Source organism: Nuphar pumila, chromosome 13, assembly GCF_984573655.1.
Source record: "Nuphar pumila chromosome 13, dmNupPumi1.hap1.1, whole genome shotgun sequence".
Taxonomy (NCBI): domain Eukaryota; kingdom Viridiplantae; phylum Streptophyta; class Magnoliopsida; order Nymphaeales; family Nymphaeaceae; genus Nuphar; species Nuphar pumila.
Window position 1 is genome coordinate 101336996 of NC_143261.1, and position 17006 is coordinate 101354001.

General features: G+C 41.5%; 1 protein-coding gene across 1 annotated transcript; it reads left to right on the top strand.

The window, feature by feature from the left end:
• The first annotated feature begins 13724 nt into the window (after positions 1-13724).
• On the top strand, positions 13725-16863 carry LOC149819494 (polyubiquitin-like). Its single transcript, XM_089985315.1, has 2 exons — positions 13725-13775; positions 15192-16863. Exon 2 carries the CDS (start codon positions 15192-15194, stop codon positions 16563-16565), a length of 1374 nt encoding a protein of 457 aa, XP_089841441.1. The 5' UTR covers positions 13725-13775; the 3' UTR covers positions 16566-16863.
• Positions 16864-17006: the final 143 nt, after the last annotated feature.

Genomic DNA, 17006 nt, shown 5'->3' on the forward strand with positions numbered 1-17006 from the left:
GAGTTGCGCAGCTTCCTTCTATATTTTTTTGCTCTTACATTATTTTCCGATTGTTCTGGTTCGAGAATAAGTTCCATGTGGCTGCAGTACCTGGCAGACTTAGACGAAGTCGACAACTATGCCTGGGGTGTCGCTATGCTCGCACACCTGTACAGTCAACTCCACCGTGCGAGTAATGGTACGAAAACAGTTGGCGGATTTTGGCCATTTGTTGAGGTATTTGTTGATTACATACTTAGTATTTGTAGACAAATCTCATTGCAGTCTGTGGCGTTGCTAATAATATTTTTTTTGTTAGGCCTGAGCGTTGGAACATATTATCCCATTGCGTCCACGGTGTGGCCCTCTGATTTGTGGTTTTCCAAAGATCGGTCGCTGGGCCAGAATAAATGTCACAGTTTATAATGCTAAGTCCATTTTAGATGGGCTGTAATTAAACGAGGTAAACGTTCTAAAATTGTTTACAATCGCGTCAGCATTTACCATTGAGTATTATAAATCGTTGTAATGTTCAACATTCTTAAGTATACATCGCTGCAGGATTGTTTTCCGTAGTGCATATCGTTGTTGCCATATCATGCGTAAATAAATTTTAATATATTTGTCATTCGTTATTAAAAAGAATCACCAATGTACAGGTTTTGTGGAGACCTTATGGAGATGGGGGCGATGATGAAGACGTTGTTGCGGAGGCTGCCAGATTGTCTGACCGCGATTTGTGGCTATTCTGCAATTTTGAAGCCGAGTTGCAGCAAGGTAGTCGAGTTATCCTACAATCTGGCTTGGGGCAGTCTATCACAAATAAGCCTTTGGAGGTGAGAAGGAAGATGAATATTGGTGGAGGCAGGCACGTGAATTGGAGCGATCGCTAAAGGGATGAATTATTAAATTGGAACTCAGGTGGTTTCCCTGCCGTATCGTATGATCATGAAGGACGACAATTTGATCCCTTCTATTTCGAAAGCTATTGGGAACCAATGCGGCGAAATCGGAAGATTGAGAAAATTGTCAACCCATGCCTCCCAACTGTCCTTTCTCATGTTGTAGCCCAGCCTCTACAACCAAAACGTCATCTCGCTCTGGTTAATACGACTAGTCCCTCAGTAACAAAGCACGAGGAAGACCGAACACTTGCTCCAAAAGAGAAGACTGTCTCTGCCGCAAGGTTCGAACTTATTGAGAGGAAGAATAAGAAATTAAGGACAGAAGTAAGCACTATGGGTATTCAATTGAATGCAGTGGTGGACATGATGACCAGTCTTCTTAGGCAAGGTTTCGCAACGAAGAGGCCGCCCAGGATAGACAGTCCACCAATAAAAAGTGAGAGACAAGTCTATGAAATTTCATCAGATTCGTCCAGTGACTCGGAATAAATCCTAGATTTTCATTTTTATCACGCAATACATTTGTTGTAATTGTATAATGAGTTGCGACAACGTGAAATTCTTTTACTGTTTAATTCTTTATTATTACATCTTTTCGACTTTGGGTCTCGGTAATAAATAAACTTTAAACGAAAATAGATGTTTCTTCAGAAATCGTGGCATTGCCTAACCTCTTTGGCATCGCTAAGATATAGCATTTATGTTTAGCAATCGTTGTATTTGTCTTCGCCTCGAAAGAATATCGCACAAAATATTGCGATCTAAGTCATGAACAATAATTTAACGAGTTCTGACGGCACAAAGGTTTGTAGCCATATACGATAATCGTGAAAAGGTATTTGTGTTAAATAATCAATAGATAAGGAAAGGATTTGTTGCCATCGCTGGATACTTCGTGCTTTGAGTCGGAGAGCGATTTATTTGTAGCGGCTGTTAGCGATTTTTTGCTACTGCAGGAAGTCGATTGATGACATCACGGTATGGCGATTTGTGGTTATCGTTGAATAGCGATCTGTGGCATCGCAGCATAGTGATTTGTGGGTATTGTTCGAATGTCAAATCACACGTGGAAAACGTATTTTTGAATATTTAAAACTTAATGAGCGGCATGGAAAGACGTATTTTTGAATACTTCGAACACAAGCATTTAATTTGGCGGCGGTTATAAAAAAAAGGCGGCATGCGAAAAGCCGTATTTATATTTTTTTTTAAACGCAATCAATTAATTAGCGGGCTGTTTTCAAAAAATGGCTGCACGTTAAAGGACTTTACCTTTGTAGGTGAGGACGGCGTTTCAGTATCTGCATTGCAAAGGTGCCATCGATATCTCCATCCAGGCATGGCGCCGAAGAAGGGGACAATCGGAGCAGTACGACCAGCCATGGCGGCCAAGAAGAGGACGAGTGGAGCAATACGACCCGACACGACGACAAAGACGATGGGAGCACTACGACCGGGCACGGCGGCAACGGAGAAGACGATGGGAGCAAAACGACCAGGCACGACGCCAGAGGAGTGGACGAGGGGAGAAAAACGACCAGGCACGGAGCAAACAGATAGGAGGATGGGAGCTAAACGACCAGGCACGACGCCAATGGAGTGGACGATGGAAGCAAAACGACCACGCACGGCCCTGAACAAGAAGACAACCACATCCACAGTACCAGGACTAGCGCTTAAGAGGTATATTTTTTGAAACGCCTGAGCGGTTTAGTGAACATTTGCCTTTTCATGTCGTATTTGGACTAGTGTTATTTACTGTAGACAATAATTTCAATGTCCAATCCTGAATATCACGCTCATGGTGCACTCAGTGCAACATCCACAGTCTCGGGTGGGCGGCAATGCCCTGACGAGTTCGTAGATGACATCGAGCAGATGCAAGATGAATTTGCAGATGGGAACACTATCAGTAATTTTGTAAGTATTTGTCCACTATCAATTTCTAGGTCATCGGTTTGCATGTTCTGAAGTTCATAAATTTGTGCAACTAGACAATGTATGATTTTGTCAATTACATTCAGAGCAACCCAACGAGCAATACAGTACGCATCATCAGCCCGTATTTCATGGTATGTCTGGGCCGCTGTTGTTCTGTTTGCTTTCATGACGTACTCACGTTTCTTGGTGGTTAAACCTTGCTATTTCGTGCAACAGATGTACGTCTGGCGAAAGCCATACGGCATAGGATTCGCAGATGCACTACCTTGTTGGAACAACGATGATGAGTGCATAGACATTTCGAAATTTGGAAAGGTAAGTGAACAAACCTCTTATCCAAGGTTTATTCGTAACATCCCCATCACGATAAGTCTTTGGAACGAAAAATGATTTTATCGATTCGCAGATTTTACTTCCTACACTCTGGCAACATCCAGACCATTGGGTCCTATACGAGATGAATTTTCAGGTAAAACATGGTGCTACAACTCATTGGACTGCCACAGTGGCGTAGAACGCGATGCTATGCATTTGGTAAGCTTGTGCCCAAAGGTGAAGTAGCTATTCGAGGTGAACCGGACTGTAATATATTATCCCTTTTTTCACAGGCGGGATTCCTTAACGGGCTTATGGGTGTCGACATTGCCGAGTGGATGTTGCTCTGTGTTGATGATGCTCCGTTACAAAGTAATGGGGTCGATTGTGGCATATTCGTAATGAAGCATATTGAAGCAATATACAATGGGGAAGAACCTTGTTTCCACGCTGTATGAGCTTTGTATCCGATGTTATTGGGTATTCCTGTTATATATTGGTTTCACATTACCTGTTTTGTTGCAGGAACATATGCCGAAAATACGCGACGAAATATGCGGAAAATTGATTGAGTTTAAAACGAACGGCAGACAGAATAATATAAAGTGAAACCTATCGATTGCTCTGTCTGTACAACCTAACGAGCCCTTCCATCACCGTTCTCGCCATCCTCCTCGACAGCAACCCAGTCGGTGCAGTCGCGCTGAGGGTGCCCAGCAGGAGCTCCGCCAAGTCCTCTTCCTTTCCCTAGCGAGGTCTCAGCGGATTTGTCATTCCGGTGACGGGTGTTCATCTCGTTCCGGTGATGGGTGTTCTATGAAAAGTAAATTGTATTCAGAAATAGTTTTGTGTTGTATACGCATAACCAATGCTGGTAAAGTTGTTCTTAAGAAATGAAGAATACTGTACGGCGAAAGATATTTCTAAATATCGCATTACGTGAACTTATCAATAAAAAATGTTTGTTCTCAGAAATCGCTGTATTGATGAACCGACGGTAATGTACACCTAAGGCGATTTCTTGAGACGTACTTGTGGATTTATTTGAGACCCAAAGATTCGGTCCAATCGCATTGACTACGATTCAGAATAGCCCTCTGGCATGACATTGTTTTCATTAATGCAGAGTGCTTTTTTATTTAAGATTTGCTTTTGGTTTAATGAAACTGACGTATATACTCGAAAACTGACGGAGGGTGATAGGACGTTTCATTAATATTTGAATGACACAACACACAGTTCCACTTTGCTTCGCGAATAAGGAACCGACAAAATCGACAATTCCTGCATAAACGACTGATTCTTGAATCGAGTGCATAGGCGGCTTCAACGCAGTTGTCGTATCCGTCTATACCTTTTTCATACGTCTGTAAGATCATAATTGAAGAAGCCGTCGTTTAAAATTCAAGCAATTTTCAAATGCTGGCACAGGTTTTCATGGTCGTAGCAGTGTAGCTTGACGTTAGACCACCAAGCGTATCGCTTTGTACTATTCGTAAAATACGAACGCGACATTAATGACTCTTATTCATCACCTTTTTCATATGCCAGCAATAAAGCGATGTTTAAGAATACAATATTTCATAGCGATGTTGAATATTATCATTTCGAACATTAGAAGTCTTTGTTCATTGCACACATCGCAGTCTCACCCTGCGACTGTCAATCACGCGGGTTGAGCGCACATCTTTTATCAATTACAAGTCTTTTAGATCCTCGCGACGCCTCCGTCAGTTTCTTCTCTGAAATTAGAAAGGACGTCAACTTTTTGTAGAGTTCTTCGCGGAATCCGGGTATATCAACCTGCAAAAACAGATTGTAAACTAGAAGCAATAGACATGCCCTTAATTGCCAATAACAGAGGCCAAGGAATGGCATACAGCGTCGAAACAGGGTTCTGCACCATTGTATATCGCTTCAATGTACTTCATTACAAATACGCCGCAATCAACGCCATTATCTTGTAAAGGAGCATGGTATGCCGTGCGATAGATCCACTCGCTGACATCGACTCCCAAAATGGCTATGAGAAAACCGATCTGAGAATAATGCGACCGAAAGTAAATTCATGACCCCAGTACACTACACGATACTCATACAGATGGAATCTTACAAGATAAGAAATGTCTAGCCGTAAACCACTGTCAACTTCCAACGAATTGTAACACCATAGTTGTTTTTCGAGTAAATCCATCACGTATAAGACCCAATGCTTTTCAGACTGCCAGAGTGTAGGAATCATTATCTGCAAATAGATCAAAAAAATGTTGTTACCACTGTCACGCTGTAATATTGCACTGTAGGTTTGTTTGCTTACCTTTTCACTTGTCATAAGGTCTCTGCAGTGATTACCGTTAACCCAATAAGGTTTGCCGTCTTGAAATCCACTGGAGTATGGCAAACGGCGTAATATAGTCTGCAAACCGAAAGAAACATTGCTAACACCAACGTTAACATACGAATCAATTGGACTAAATCAATAATGAAAAGCAACATAAAATACAACCGATATACCATGAAATATGGGCTGACGACGCTCACAGTCTAGCTTGGTGCGTTGCTTTTAATATAATTTACGAAATCGGATATAGTCTGTTTGCAGCAAATATGGTGTTGTATTGATCATACGTACACATGGCTTACGTTTATAGACAACTACTACTAGTTTCATACTAACAAAATTACTGATCATGTTGCATTGTGCGAATTCACTACACATTCGGTTGATGTCCTCCATGAGTGATTGACTAAGTTTTTGCCCAACTTCGTCGGTGGATGTTCGACTGAAATGAATGCGGACATTGCAACGACCGATATTTAAATTACATTATATAGTACACAAAAACAAATCGCAAAAAACGCATGAAAGAGACGGATTTTGCTGAACATGTAGACTATGTGTAGACAATATACCCATGATTCACCATTGTTGGTCGTGTAGTTGTCTTCGTCTGCCTCACCGACTATAATTTTCTATGTTCGAGGGCGGATCTCCAGGTTTATGAAAGAACCGTCGGTTTGGTTGTTGCTGGTTCACAAAGTAGAAGACAAACACACCTTCCAGTGCTTGTGCGATTATTTATGACCTAAAAGATATACTGCTCAACCAACATGATCAATGAATACTGTACGACAACTCAAACATTTATGGGTATCCGTTGGAAAATACACATTGAGTAGCCTTTTATTTATAATATATGGATACAACTTTTCACAAGATAACAATAATGATTTCAAAAGGCAAGTGGAGGTGTCGGGAACGCGAAAGATTTGCTGGAGAAAAAGTTGACAGGAGGTGTATGGCGATTTGTGGTTATCATTGAATAGCGATCTGTGGCATCGCAGCACAGTGATTGACAGTCCTACGCTGCGATGCCACACATCGCAGCACACTTGAACAATCCTTCGCATCACGCTAAGATTGACAGTTCAACAATAATCAACAACGTTCTACGCTGCGATGCCACATATCGCTATGCAACGATAACCACAAATCGTCATACAGTGATGTCATCATTCGCTTTCCTGCGGAAGCAAAAACCCGCTATCTATCGATTTGAACAAATTCAACCACGAACCGCAAGTCGTCAATGACAAACGACTATAAACTCTCAAAAAATCCGGCATTGTGGAGATCGGGTCATGCAAAGAGGCATGACAACTAAGTTAATAGCCCACACGAGATTCCTGTGTCCCAAACCTATCTGTCGACTGCATCATAGCCTGTCATGAAAGAGAAAATATTAGACACTGAATTAAGTTTCACAAGAAATGCATACCTCCTCGCAACATCGATTACATACCAAAAGCCTTGTAAAACTGTAGCGATCGTTGCCGGAAATCTGGTCGGGAGGAATGTAGGTTTGAACGTTTGCTGGTACTTCTGCAGAGTATTGCTGCATGATGGACATTACACGAGTTAGCTATTTGACAAGCTTCACGCAATGGGAAGCAATATAATGTTTTACATACCTGTTCATTCGAAGGGCTTTGTTGTTTTTTATTACAGGTTGGTTGTTTCTTAGTCCTTTTCTTGCCAACCAATTCTAGTGCACCCTTTGCCCTCTGACGACTGCGATCAGAGGCAGGTTTTCTTTTGATACCCTGCGCTTCATGAATATGTCCATCATAATCAACAACGTTCACTACTGACTTGTTGAAGATAATGTTTACGCTTCGGCGCAACTTCTCGGGAGTGTCAAGCGAGACATGATTTTGACCTACGTTGTTCGATCCCATTATCTTCGGCTGATATTCATTCGCTGCAACAGACTTAATGTGAATTAACTCCACGTTTTCAAGTAACTCCGTTGCAGCTTTTCTCACACATGCATAGCCTTCTTCGCTTCTCGATGCCAAATCCGCAACATGCATGAATGACCTACACAGTTGTTGGTAACGGGAGGCTATGTGGCACTTCTCGTCAACACCAGATTTACTCGCATTGTCCATAACGAGCATTTCAATCTTCGCGCGTCTCGTCTATCTTCGCATTACGTAAGACTCAGGTATTTCATGTATCTTCTCTTGATTGAGTGCCTTTAATGCATGACAACATAGTATACCTTTGAATTCATACATTTTGCACGAACATTCTACCCTTCCGTTGTCGACATTATACGTGACATGTGCTTCTTGCCTTTCCTGATGCTTTTCACCCTGACAAAAAATATGGTATTTGTGCATATTCTCAGTTTGCACCAGTTCTTCTATTTTGCAATTCATGACATACAACACCTCTTTCTTGATCCATTCAAATACAGTTAGTGTATACAGAGCTGCAGGTCGCATCAATATTTTCATGCCAAAAGTTAGAGGTCGTGTATTGAAGCATTTCACGTCTTGTTCAAGCTCATTCTGTTTTAGACCGTCTACAAATAATTCATATTTTTCCATGAAACGAAACATTGTTAAACATGAATACAGGGTTTTCTTCAGCGTGGCATGCATAGATTCGACTCTTTGTGTGCTTATCATACCTGCACAAAAGTATTGTCTTCCATATGCCAATGCCCACTTCTCTTTTTCTGCATATAAATTTTGTAACCACAGACAGTCAGCAAGGTCATATGTCTTAATCATTTTGTCCCAATCTGACTTAAAGGTGACCTCGTCTACGCTATGAAGTACACACCTTGTAAAATGTTTGTCAAACCCTGTATTCTGATTAAATATGTGTCTTATGTTCTTTGCTGCATTTTGAAAGATATGCCACAAACACAGGCGATGATGTGCATCTGGCCACACATGAAACACTGCAGCTGCAATTGCGTGATCACCATCTGTAAGTACAGTTTCAGGATGCTTCTCGTTCATTGCCTATGTAAATACTCTGAACAACCACTCAAAGGTTTCCTTGGTCTGGTCATACACAAAAGCACCGCCTAATATACAACTTTGTGCGTGATGGTTCACTCCCACAAACTGCGTAAATGGCAACTGTTTAGTGTTAATCTTTACTGTAGTATCAAACACAAGCACATCATTGAAGCATTTATAATCTAATCTAGACCTTGAATCTGACCAAAACATATTCACAGCATATCCATCTGTGTCCACTTGCATTGCACTAAAGAAACCATGTTTATTGCTTGATTTATTCTGTAAGTTACGAACCAAACAACATATTTCTCCGTTCTTCATGTTATCTGTCCTCTTCCTGCTCAAGTGGTTTCTAAGATCCAAAGGTGTGAATGGCACATTTTCGCGACCACCATCTATGCGGGTAAACAAATTGTATGTCTTCCTTGGTGCAATGCCGACGCTATCGGCTATTTCAGCCATTGCAGCATGCGCTACAGTTACTTTACGATGTGACCTTAGCATAGGAGTCATAAATGATGCAGATAAATCATGATTATGATCACTGATTAAAGTACGCACGACAAATTTTCCATTCGGATGTCTTCTCAAAACCAATCTCGCCTGACATCCACATCTTGATTCTGGCGTGCTCCTAGTTGGATTTCCCATTGATTTCTTCCAACCTTGCTTGGAACAGACATTTGTCTTTCTAACCAAGACACCCTGTGCATTTTTTGACCAAGAAAACCTTCTCACACTGAAGCCAACTTTTAAGGCATAATCATTGTAAAATTTATATGCATCTTCTTCGTTATTAAAATGCATTCCTTCTATAGGAACATAGTCAAGTGCAATTCCATGTACATTCCCAGTTCCTACGGTTTTATTAAGTGTACTGACATCAAAATCAGGATCATTATTGAATTGCATTTCTTCTCCTAGAACATTGAAGTCAAGTGTACTTCCGTGTACATTCCCGGTGCATACACTTTTATTATGTGCGCTGTCATGGTAGTCTACCTCATCATTGAATTGCATTTCTTCCACTGGAACATTCAAGTCAATAGTGGGTCTAATGCCTGCACCCTTCTTTTCATGTGCATCGTTAGTGCAGATGTTCAATTCTTCTGTTGGGTCATAAGTATAGATATTCAATTCTCCAGATCTTTCTATTGATTGAGCTACATCGTCTTTATTACAACCTGATGATAAGCTCAATAATGTTTTAAGCAATATATCAATTTGTGTTTGCAGCAACATAGCAAACAAGTCGATATTATCTCACAAAAACGAGAGTCTGTTACTAATACAGCGGTTTGAGATACAATGCATATGATGAGTGAATGTAGGATACCTGATGGGGTAGAGGCCCTTCCTAGCATCTGCAAACAAGCATTCCTGTCAACAGGTCCCAGCGTCTTACAAATATCGATAAGTTTCCAACCTTCGTAAGAACAAGATCTACCTGCAATAACCAAACAAAGCCTTAATGACACACAAGACGACATGTCTTCTTCATCGATAGCATGATGCTGGGAAGCTACTCACGCCGCCTTGATGGAACTGGTTGGAATGTTTGTGCATCATTGCTTTCTTCCTTAATGCCTAACAACAACGACAAATAAAAGAAGATAGTAGAATGTTTTGTAAGCAATATATCAATTTCCGTTAGCAAGCGGCATAGGTTTACTACGATTTAATCAGGATGCATATGAGAACGGATACCACTAGGGTTACGCAAGTCAAAGCAACGATTTAATGAATGAAAGTATCAAAGCAAGTGCGGTTTGATGTTTGCTTATGCTGAGCATCGACGTGTCGCTTACCATGCCAATAAAATACACATGTCGTACATGTGTGTTGACGATAACGCTCTCATAATATCCACGAGGCTCTAAAGCGAGTTCAATAGAAGTCGCTGAGAGAGCAACGATATGCATGCGAAAATCGCCCCGCCATGCGTGTCAAGATGTGTTTCTGCACCCAAACGTTTTCAAAGTCTGTGTACAAATATCTTACAAATACATATTACAAAACATATAATATCTTACAAAACGATATGTATAGCGATTTGTCAGATATTGAAAATCGATACGGCAGTTCAGTATTTATAACTTACAACTCGACGATACAAAAATATACTATCTAAAAGGTCGATAAATATATCGCACAATAAATTACAAATCGATAAGGAAGAACTTGAACATAATAGCAAACAAATCGATATTAACTAACAAAAATGTATCTCACAAAAATGAGAGTCTGTTACTAATACAGCGGTTTGAGATACAATGCATATGATGAGTGACTGTAGGATACCTGATGGGGTAGAGGCCCTTCCTAGCATCTGCAAACAAGCGTTCTTGTCAACAGGTCCCAGCGTCTTACAAATATCGATAAGTTTCCAACCTTCGTAATAACAAGATCTACCTGCAATAACCAAACAATGCCTTAATGGCACACAAGACGACATGCCTTCTTCATCGATAGCATGATGAGATGAAAAGCTACTCACGCTGCCTTAATGGCACTGGTTGGAATGTTTGTGAATCATTGCTTTCTTCCATGATGCCTAACGACAGCAGAAATGAAGAGAAGACACTGGAATGTTTTGTAACACAAGGCAGGCACGAGAAGGCGACAGTGTGTTGTACAACAGGATAAAAAACAAGGCGGAAAGCTCGACTGGAGACGAAGGCAAAGTTTGGGTTGATAATGGGAGCAACTGTTACAGCAGATGGCGCAGGCGAACGTCTCCACTTTAAATGGTTAACATCAAACTTTCTGGATGGAGGACTTTTTTGTCCTTTTCCCCACCCGTCATTTCACAACTTTTGAATGGAAGATATTTTTGTCATTTCCTCAAACCGTCATTTCAGGGCAAGAAAAGCAAGTAAGGGTGATTAAGTCTTTGCAACAGCACTAGAGTCCGATGCAAAGTTATGTCAACATACACGGGAATACAAGCCCCATGTGCATGAATACGTGGCGCTCATTCGATCCCCCGAACACGGACGTGGGATTCAGTGAATCATCGGGGGCAAACATACACAACCCTCTCTTTCTTGTCTGGCGGGGGCAGTTAGTTCACTTCACCTTGTGTTGGAAGGTTGCAAGTTCGAACCCAAATGGTATGGTTCCAAAATGTATTTTTGCTTTGCCCCTAAGAATGCATAACAGCCTGATGATCTACTCCATAAATCATATCTGTTTTAAACACTTGATGCTAATTGAGAGGGGATTGGTTATATTCAGTATCACCAGTCATAATAATATCACCAAACAAACAATTGTGATATGGTACTCATGCAAAGGAAAAGGAAAGAAAGCTTATCTGTGAAGAATAATGGGGAAAAGCTTGTCATTCCATGTAACACATGGGGACCAACAATCTTATTGTCACTAACTTTTGATAACCCACATTTATCAGCTTTGCTCATGTCTCGATGAATCCTATCATCACAAGCTAAGGTCGAATCGAGCTGAAACGATCGGGAGTTCGGATAAGCAACCAAGTTGGAGCTCTTAAATAAGATAACCACATTTTTTAAATTAATTTTTTTTTCACTTGTTTGTGTGCATGAATCAGGAGGGAGAGAGGAGGTGACCTAGACTGACGGTGTATCCGCAATGATCAGATCGGCGGGTAATTGGTGTATCTTCTCGGTTGAGCTTTTAGTTTGGCCATAAATCGATCTGGAAGATGACCATTGTCAGGGTTAGGGAAGATGAATGATCAAAGCGAGGCTGGTGATCAAATGGTGAAAATCAGTTGTTGTTTTTTGCCGCACTTTGATTGGGCAAAGTTTCAGATAAGGGCAAGGATAGGATCTTTTATTGGGTGATAGGTGCAGATGGTGATCTCTTGTAGATTGGGTTGGGCTCGGCAGGCTGCAGCGGTAGCCGGTGAACTTGAGAAGGCAGTGGTGGGTGGTGGTGGTGGTGAGAAGTGGATCTCATCATTTTCATTTGGTATGAAACATTCTCTCACCTCTTCTTGTAAGAATATTTCCTGTCAAAAGTGTATTTTTTAGAAAAAACTTTTTAAAAAGTAAATCGAGTCGAAAAAAAAACCTTACAAATTCTTTATCTTGTATCATTTTTCTTAAATCTTTCTCACTTTCAAACGTGGGCGCAAGATTTAATAGAGAGAAGGAGGAATTCAAGACTTATTTTGAAAAACGGAAATTAACGGATTAAAATTCTTAAGGCCCTGTTTGCATTCTGGTAGCCCGGATGGAATCATACGCCTTTATGCATTTGAAGAAGTGCCAGCCGCCAAATCCATTATTTAGTGTGAATACAAAAAAAGAAAGTGCCTCACTTTCCATCCCAAATGCATAAATGCCCATCCCAACTACCAGATTCCAAACAGGCCTTAATACTTTAAAAAAACAATTGAACGATATTTTCCTAGAGGAAAGAATCCTGACACCCGATATTTTAAAACTTTTCAATAGGGGTGGCAATCGGGTCGGGTCCACAGGTTGGTGGGCCCGGTTAACAGGTTGGCGGGTCAGAATACCTCAACACGAATACAACCCGTTTATTAAACGGGTCGGATGTGGCAAACACGAACACAACCCATTTATTAAACGAGTAACCCGACACAACACGATTAACCCGTTTAATAAACAGGTTGGGTCGAACGACACGACGATTTAGATTGAAATTTGAATATGAACATTTTTAATGAAATTTGAGTCCATTAAAACCCATCAAATTTCAATCCAAATCCGATATTTAAGTTTAATCGAATATAACTGAAGCTTAATCGGATTGTAAAGTTAGGAGTTAGGGTTAGATAAGTTAATATATATATATATATATATATATATATATATATATATATATATATAAACGGGTTGCGAGTTCATGAGTTTGTGTAAACGGGTTGACGGGTTGGCATATCCCTAACACGAATACGACCCGTTTAATAAACGGGTTAGGTGAATCGACCCGTTTACGATAAGAACCCGTTTAAGTCAAACCCTAACCCGGCTAAGAAGCGGGTTGGCGGGTCGGGCCAGATTTTGCCACCCCTACTTTTCAACGATGTTTGACTAGGTCATTTCAGGTGATCCCCTAATCGTCCCTAGAAAATTAAAAATTAAAAGAAAAAATAAAAAATAAAAAAGCGTTCTTGTGTTTGTGGTCAAGTGCGTTACAGCTCACGCGGATACGTGTAACGATCGCGTCCGTCGATGGGTCCTTGAGGGGTCTGCCGACCTAACCGTCCCAACTATGAATAGGGGCTCCTCTTCTCTCCTCATCGTCGTTTTCTTTCGTGGGTTTTCAGTCATACGTAGTCGTTCCTCTTCTTCCCCAAAGGTATGGCTTTCTTCTTCTTGTTTTTTATTTTCCCCCTTTTCTTATTCCTTTTGTTCTTGATTTGGGTGTTATTTTTAATTTTTTTTTTTTGCAATTTTCTCTGTGATTCTTCTATTTGTTTCGGAAGTTCTTTCGTTTTTGGTTTTATATGATGTAGGGCTTCTTGGGTGTCTCGTAAGGCGGCAAAGTTTCGTTCGTTATTTTTTTTCTTTGTTTTTAGTCTGGGGCAAGGATCCCTTTTCTCTTGTTTTTTTTTCAGAGTTTTTGGACCGAGTTCTCACTTTTATGATCTGAAGATTCGTATTTCTTGTTTTTTTTTTGTATTGGCCGTTGTTTTTTCATGCTGTTGGTGATTAGGTCGGTCTTATTTTCATATAGGCATGTGCTATGGTTTGGGGTATTGCGTCTTGGATCGGTGGTATATGGGAGTTCTTGTTCTGTTTGATTACTCTGTTGTCGGTTGAGTGTGAGCATTAGGGCTTGGGCTATTTGCCTCTTGATTTAGGATCTTTTATTTTTATTTTTATGTTTTTTGGTTCTTTTGTCCGGTCTGAGCATGGTGTTGCGTGTTGCTATTGTTTTTATGGCTCCTCTCTGCCTGTGGTACTGCGTTTGAGATTGCAGATGTTGTATTCTGTTCTGGAAAATTTTCTATTGGTTGGGCCCCTTCTATTGATATGGTCTTCTTGAGCGGTGGTTTCCATCGTTCTGTTTTTCGTTGAATTTGTTTGTGTCGAATGAAAGATTTGTATTAGTCTCGAATGTGGGAACTTACTAGTTTTTTTATTGTATTCTTTTGTATCAAATTGCTTTCGATTTTTACTTGTGAAATTTTATTTTTGTTTCTTATTATAATTCCGCTGTATTTTTTCCCTTTGGGTGCACTGTATGTGCATGGCTGTATCTCTTAATAGAGTGCCCAAGGATGGTGAGGCAGATCTGGTGATTTTGGTGATTTTTTTTGGTGTCATGTAATTACTTGTAAAGTTTATCATTTTTGCATGTCGTTAAAACTTAGCTCTATGATTTTTTTTTCTGTTGTTTCTTGGTGTTTCTTTTTGAGCTTGGGGTATTTTATTGCGTTCGCCGAAAACATATTTGACTCAAAAATATATGGCTAACTTAAGACATTATTTTGATAAATTCTGTGTACTTTCGAGTGAGGGATTGATTTACCTTTGATCTTTTGGAGATACCGGTGTTCTCGTTCTTTTTTCTCTTGGCCCCTTCAAACTTTGGTTCTTGATATGTGCAGCTTCATTTTCAGGTTGTGATGTTTTGTTGTTTTCGCATGCTACGATGATCCTAGCCACAATTTATGTTTCAGCAGTTTCTTTCGATTGGTTTTTCATGGCTGAATTTAGCACTGTGGTTGTTCTCGTGTTGATGTGCACGGTTTTCTCTTTCTACATGCAGATGCAGATCTTCGTTAAGACCCTCACTGGAAAGACCATCACCCTTGAGGTGGAGAGCTCAGACACAATCGACAATGTAAAGGCTAAGATCCAGGACAAGGAGGGCATCCCTCCCGACCAGCAGCGACTTATCTTTGCTGGTAAGCAGCTTGAAGATGGTCGCACATTGGCTGACTATAACATCCAGAAGGAGTCAACCCTTCACCTTGTCCTGCGTCTCCGTGGTGGCATGCAAATATTTGTCAAGACCCTCACTGGGAAGACCATTACCCTTGAGGTGGAGAGCTCCGACACCATAGACAACGTGAAAGCCAAGATCCAGGACAAGGAGGGTATCCCTCCAGACCAGCAGCGTCTCATCTTTGCTGGCAAGCAGCTTGAGGATGGTCGCACGTTGGCCGACTACAACATCCAGAAGGAATCAACCCTTCACCTTGTTCTTAGGCTTCGTGGAGGCATGCAAATCTTTGTAAAGACACTTACTGGGAAGACCATCACCCTCGAGGTGGAGAGCTCGGACACCATTGACAACGTGAAAGCTAAGATTCAGGACAAGGAAGGGATCCCTCCTGACCAGCAGCGTCTCATCTTCGCTGGCAAACAGCTTGAGGATGGGCGCACTTTGGCGGACTACAACATCCAGAAGGAATCGACCCTTCACCTTGTTCTCAGACTCCGTGGTGGCATGCAAATCTTTGTCAAGACACTTACCGGGAAGACCATCACCCTCGAGGTGGAGAGCTCAGATACAATTGACAACGTGAAAGCTAAGATCCAGGACAAGGAAGGGATCCCCCCAGACCAACAGCGTTTGATCTTTGCTGGTAAGCAACTTGAGGATGGTCGCACTCTCGCTGACTACAACATCCAGAAGGAATCCACTCTGCACCTTGTCCTCCGTCTCCGTGGTGGCATGCAGATTTTTGTCAAGACTCTGACAGGCAAGACCATCACCCTTGAAGTGGAGAGCTCGGACACAATCGACAATGTGAAAGCTAAAATCCAGGACAAGGAGGGGATTCCCCCAGACCAGCAGCGTCTCATCTTCGCTGGTAAGCAGCTTGAGGATGGCAGAACGCTGGCCGACTACAACATCCAGAAGGAATCCACCCTCCACCTTGTCCTCCGCCTTCGCGGTGGTATGCAGATCTTCGTGAAGACACTCACTGGCAAAACCATCACCCTTGAGGTTGAGAGCTCGGATACCATTGACAATGTTAAAGCGAAAATCCAGGACAAGGAAGGGATCCCTCCTGACCAGCAGCGTCTTATATTCGCTGGCAAACAGCTGGAGGATGGGCGCACCCTCGCCGATTACAATATTCAGAAGGAATCTACCCTGCATTTGGTTCTGCGTCTTCGTGGTGGCCAGTGAGCGAGCGGGCCTCATCTGGGTACAGATCCTCCTTTCACTGTTTACCGGATCGGTCTTGTTGATAATGGTTGTCGTGCTTTGTCCCTTTGTTTTTTGTGTTTGTGTTTTGTAGTGTCTTTAGTTTGGGTGTCGTCGTCTGCATCTGTCTTGTTTCGTATCAGCCTCGGACTCGTAAAGCTGCCGTGTCCAAGTCTTCGGATACTGTGGATAAATTTCACTTGCTGTTGGACGTTCGAGTTTTGTTTTGAATAATAGGGTGACTCCTTGTTGATATTTGATAATGTGTTTTTGGTTTTAATCTTCGCGAATGCTAGTCGGGGGCCCCGGGGGAGTTGGGTGCGTTTGGCCATGAATTTTCATGTCGAATTTAGGTGTGTGAGCTTGCTTTTCCATCCGTTAATGGATATGGATGTGTACACTGATTGAGTACAGAAGGCTTGG

Excerpts from the sequence above, each read along its gene's own strand:
- LOC149819494 (XM_089985315.1), top strand. The coding sequence starts at position 15,192 with ATGCAGATCTTCGTTAAGACCCTCACTGGAAAGACCATCACCCTTGAG.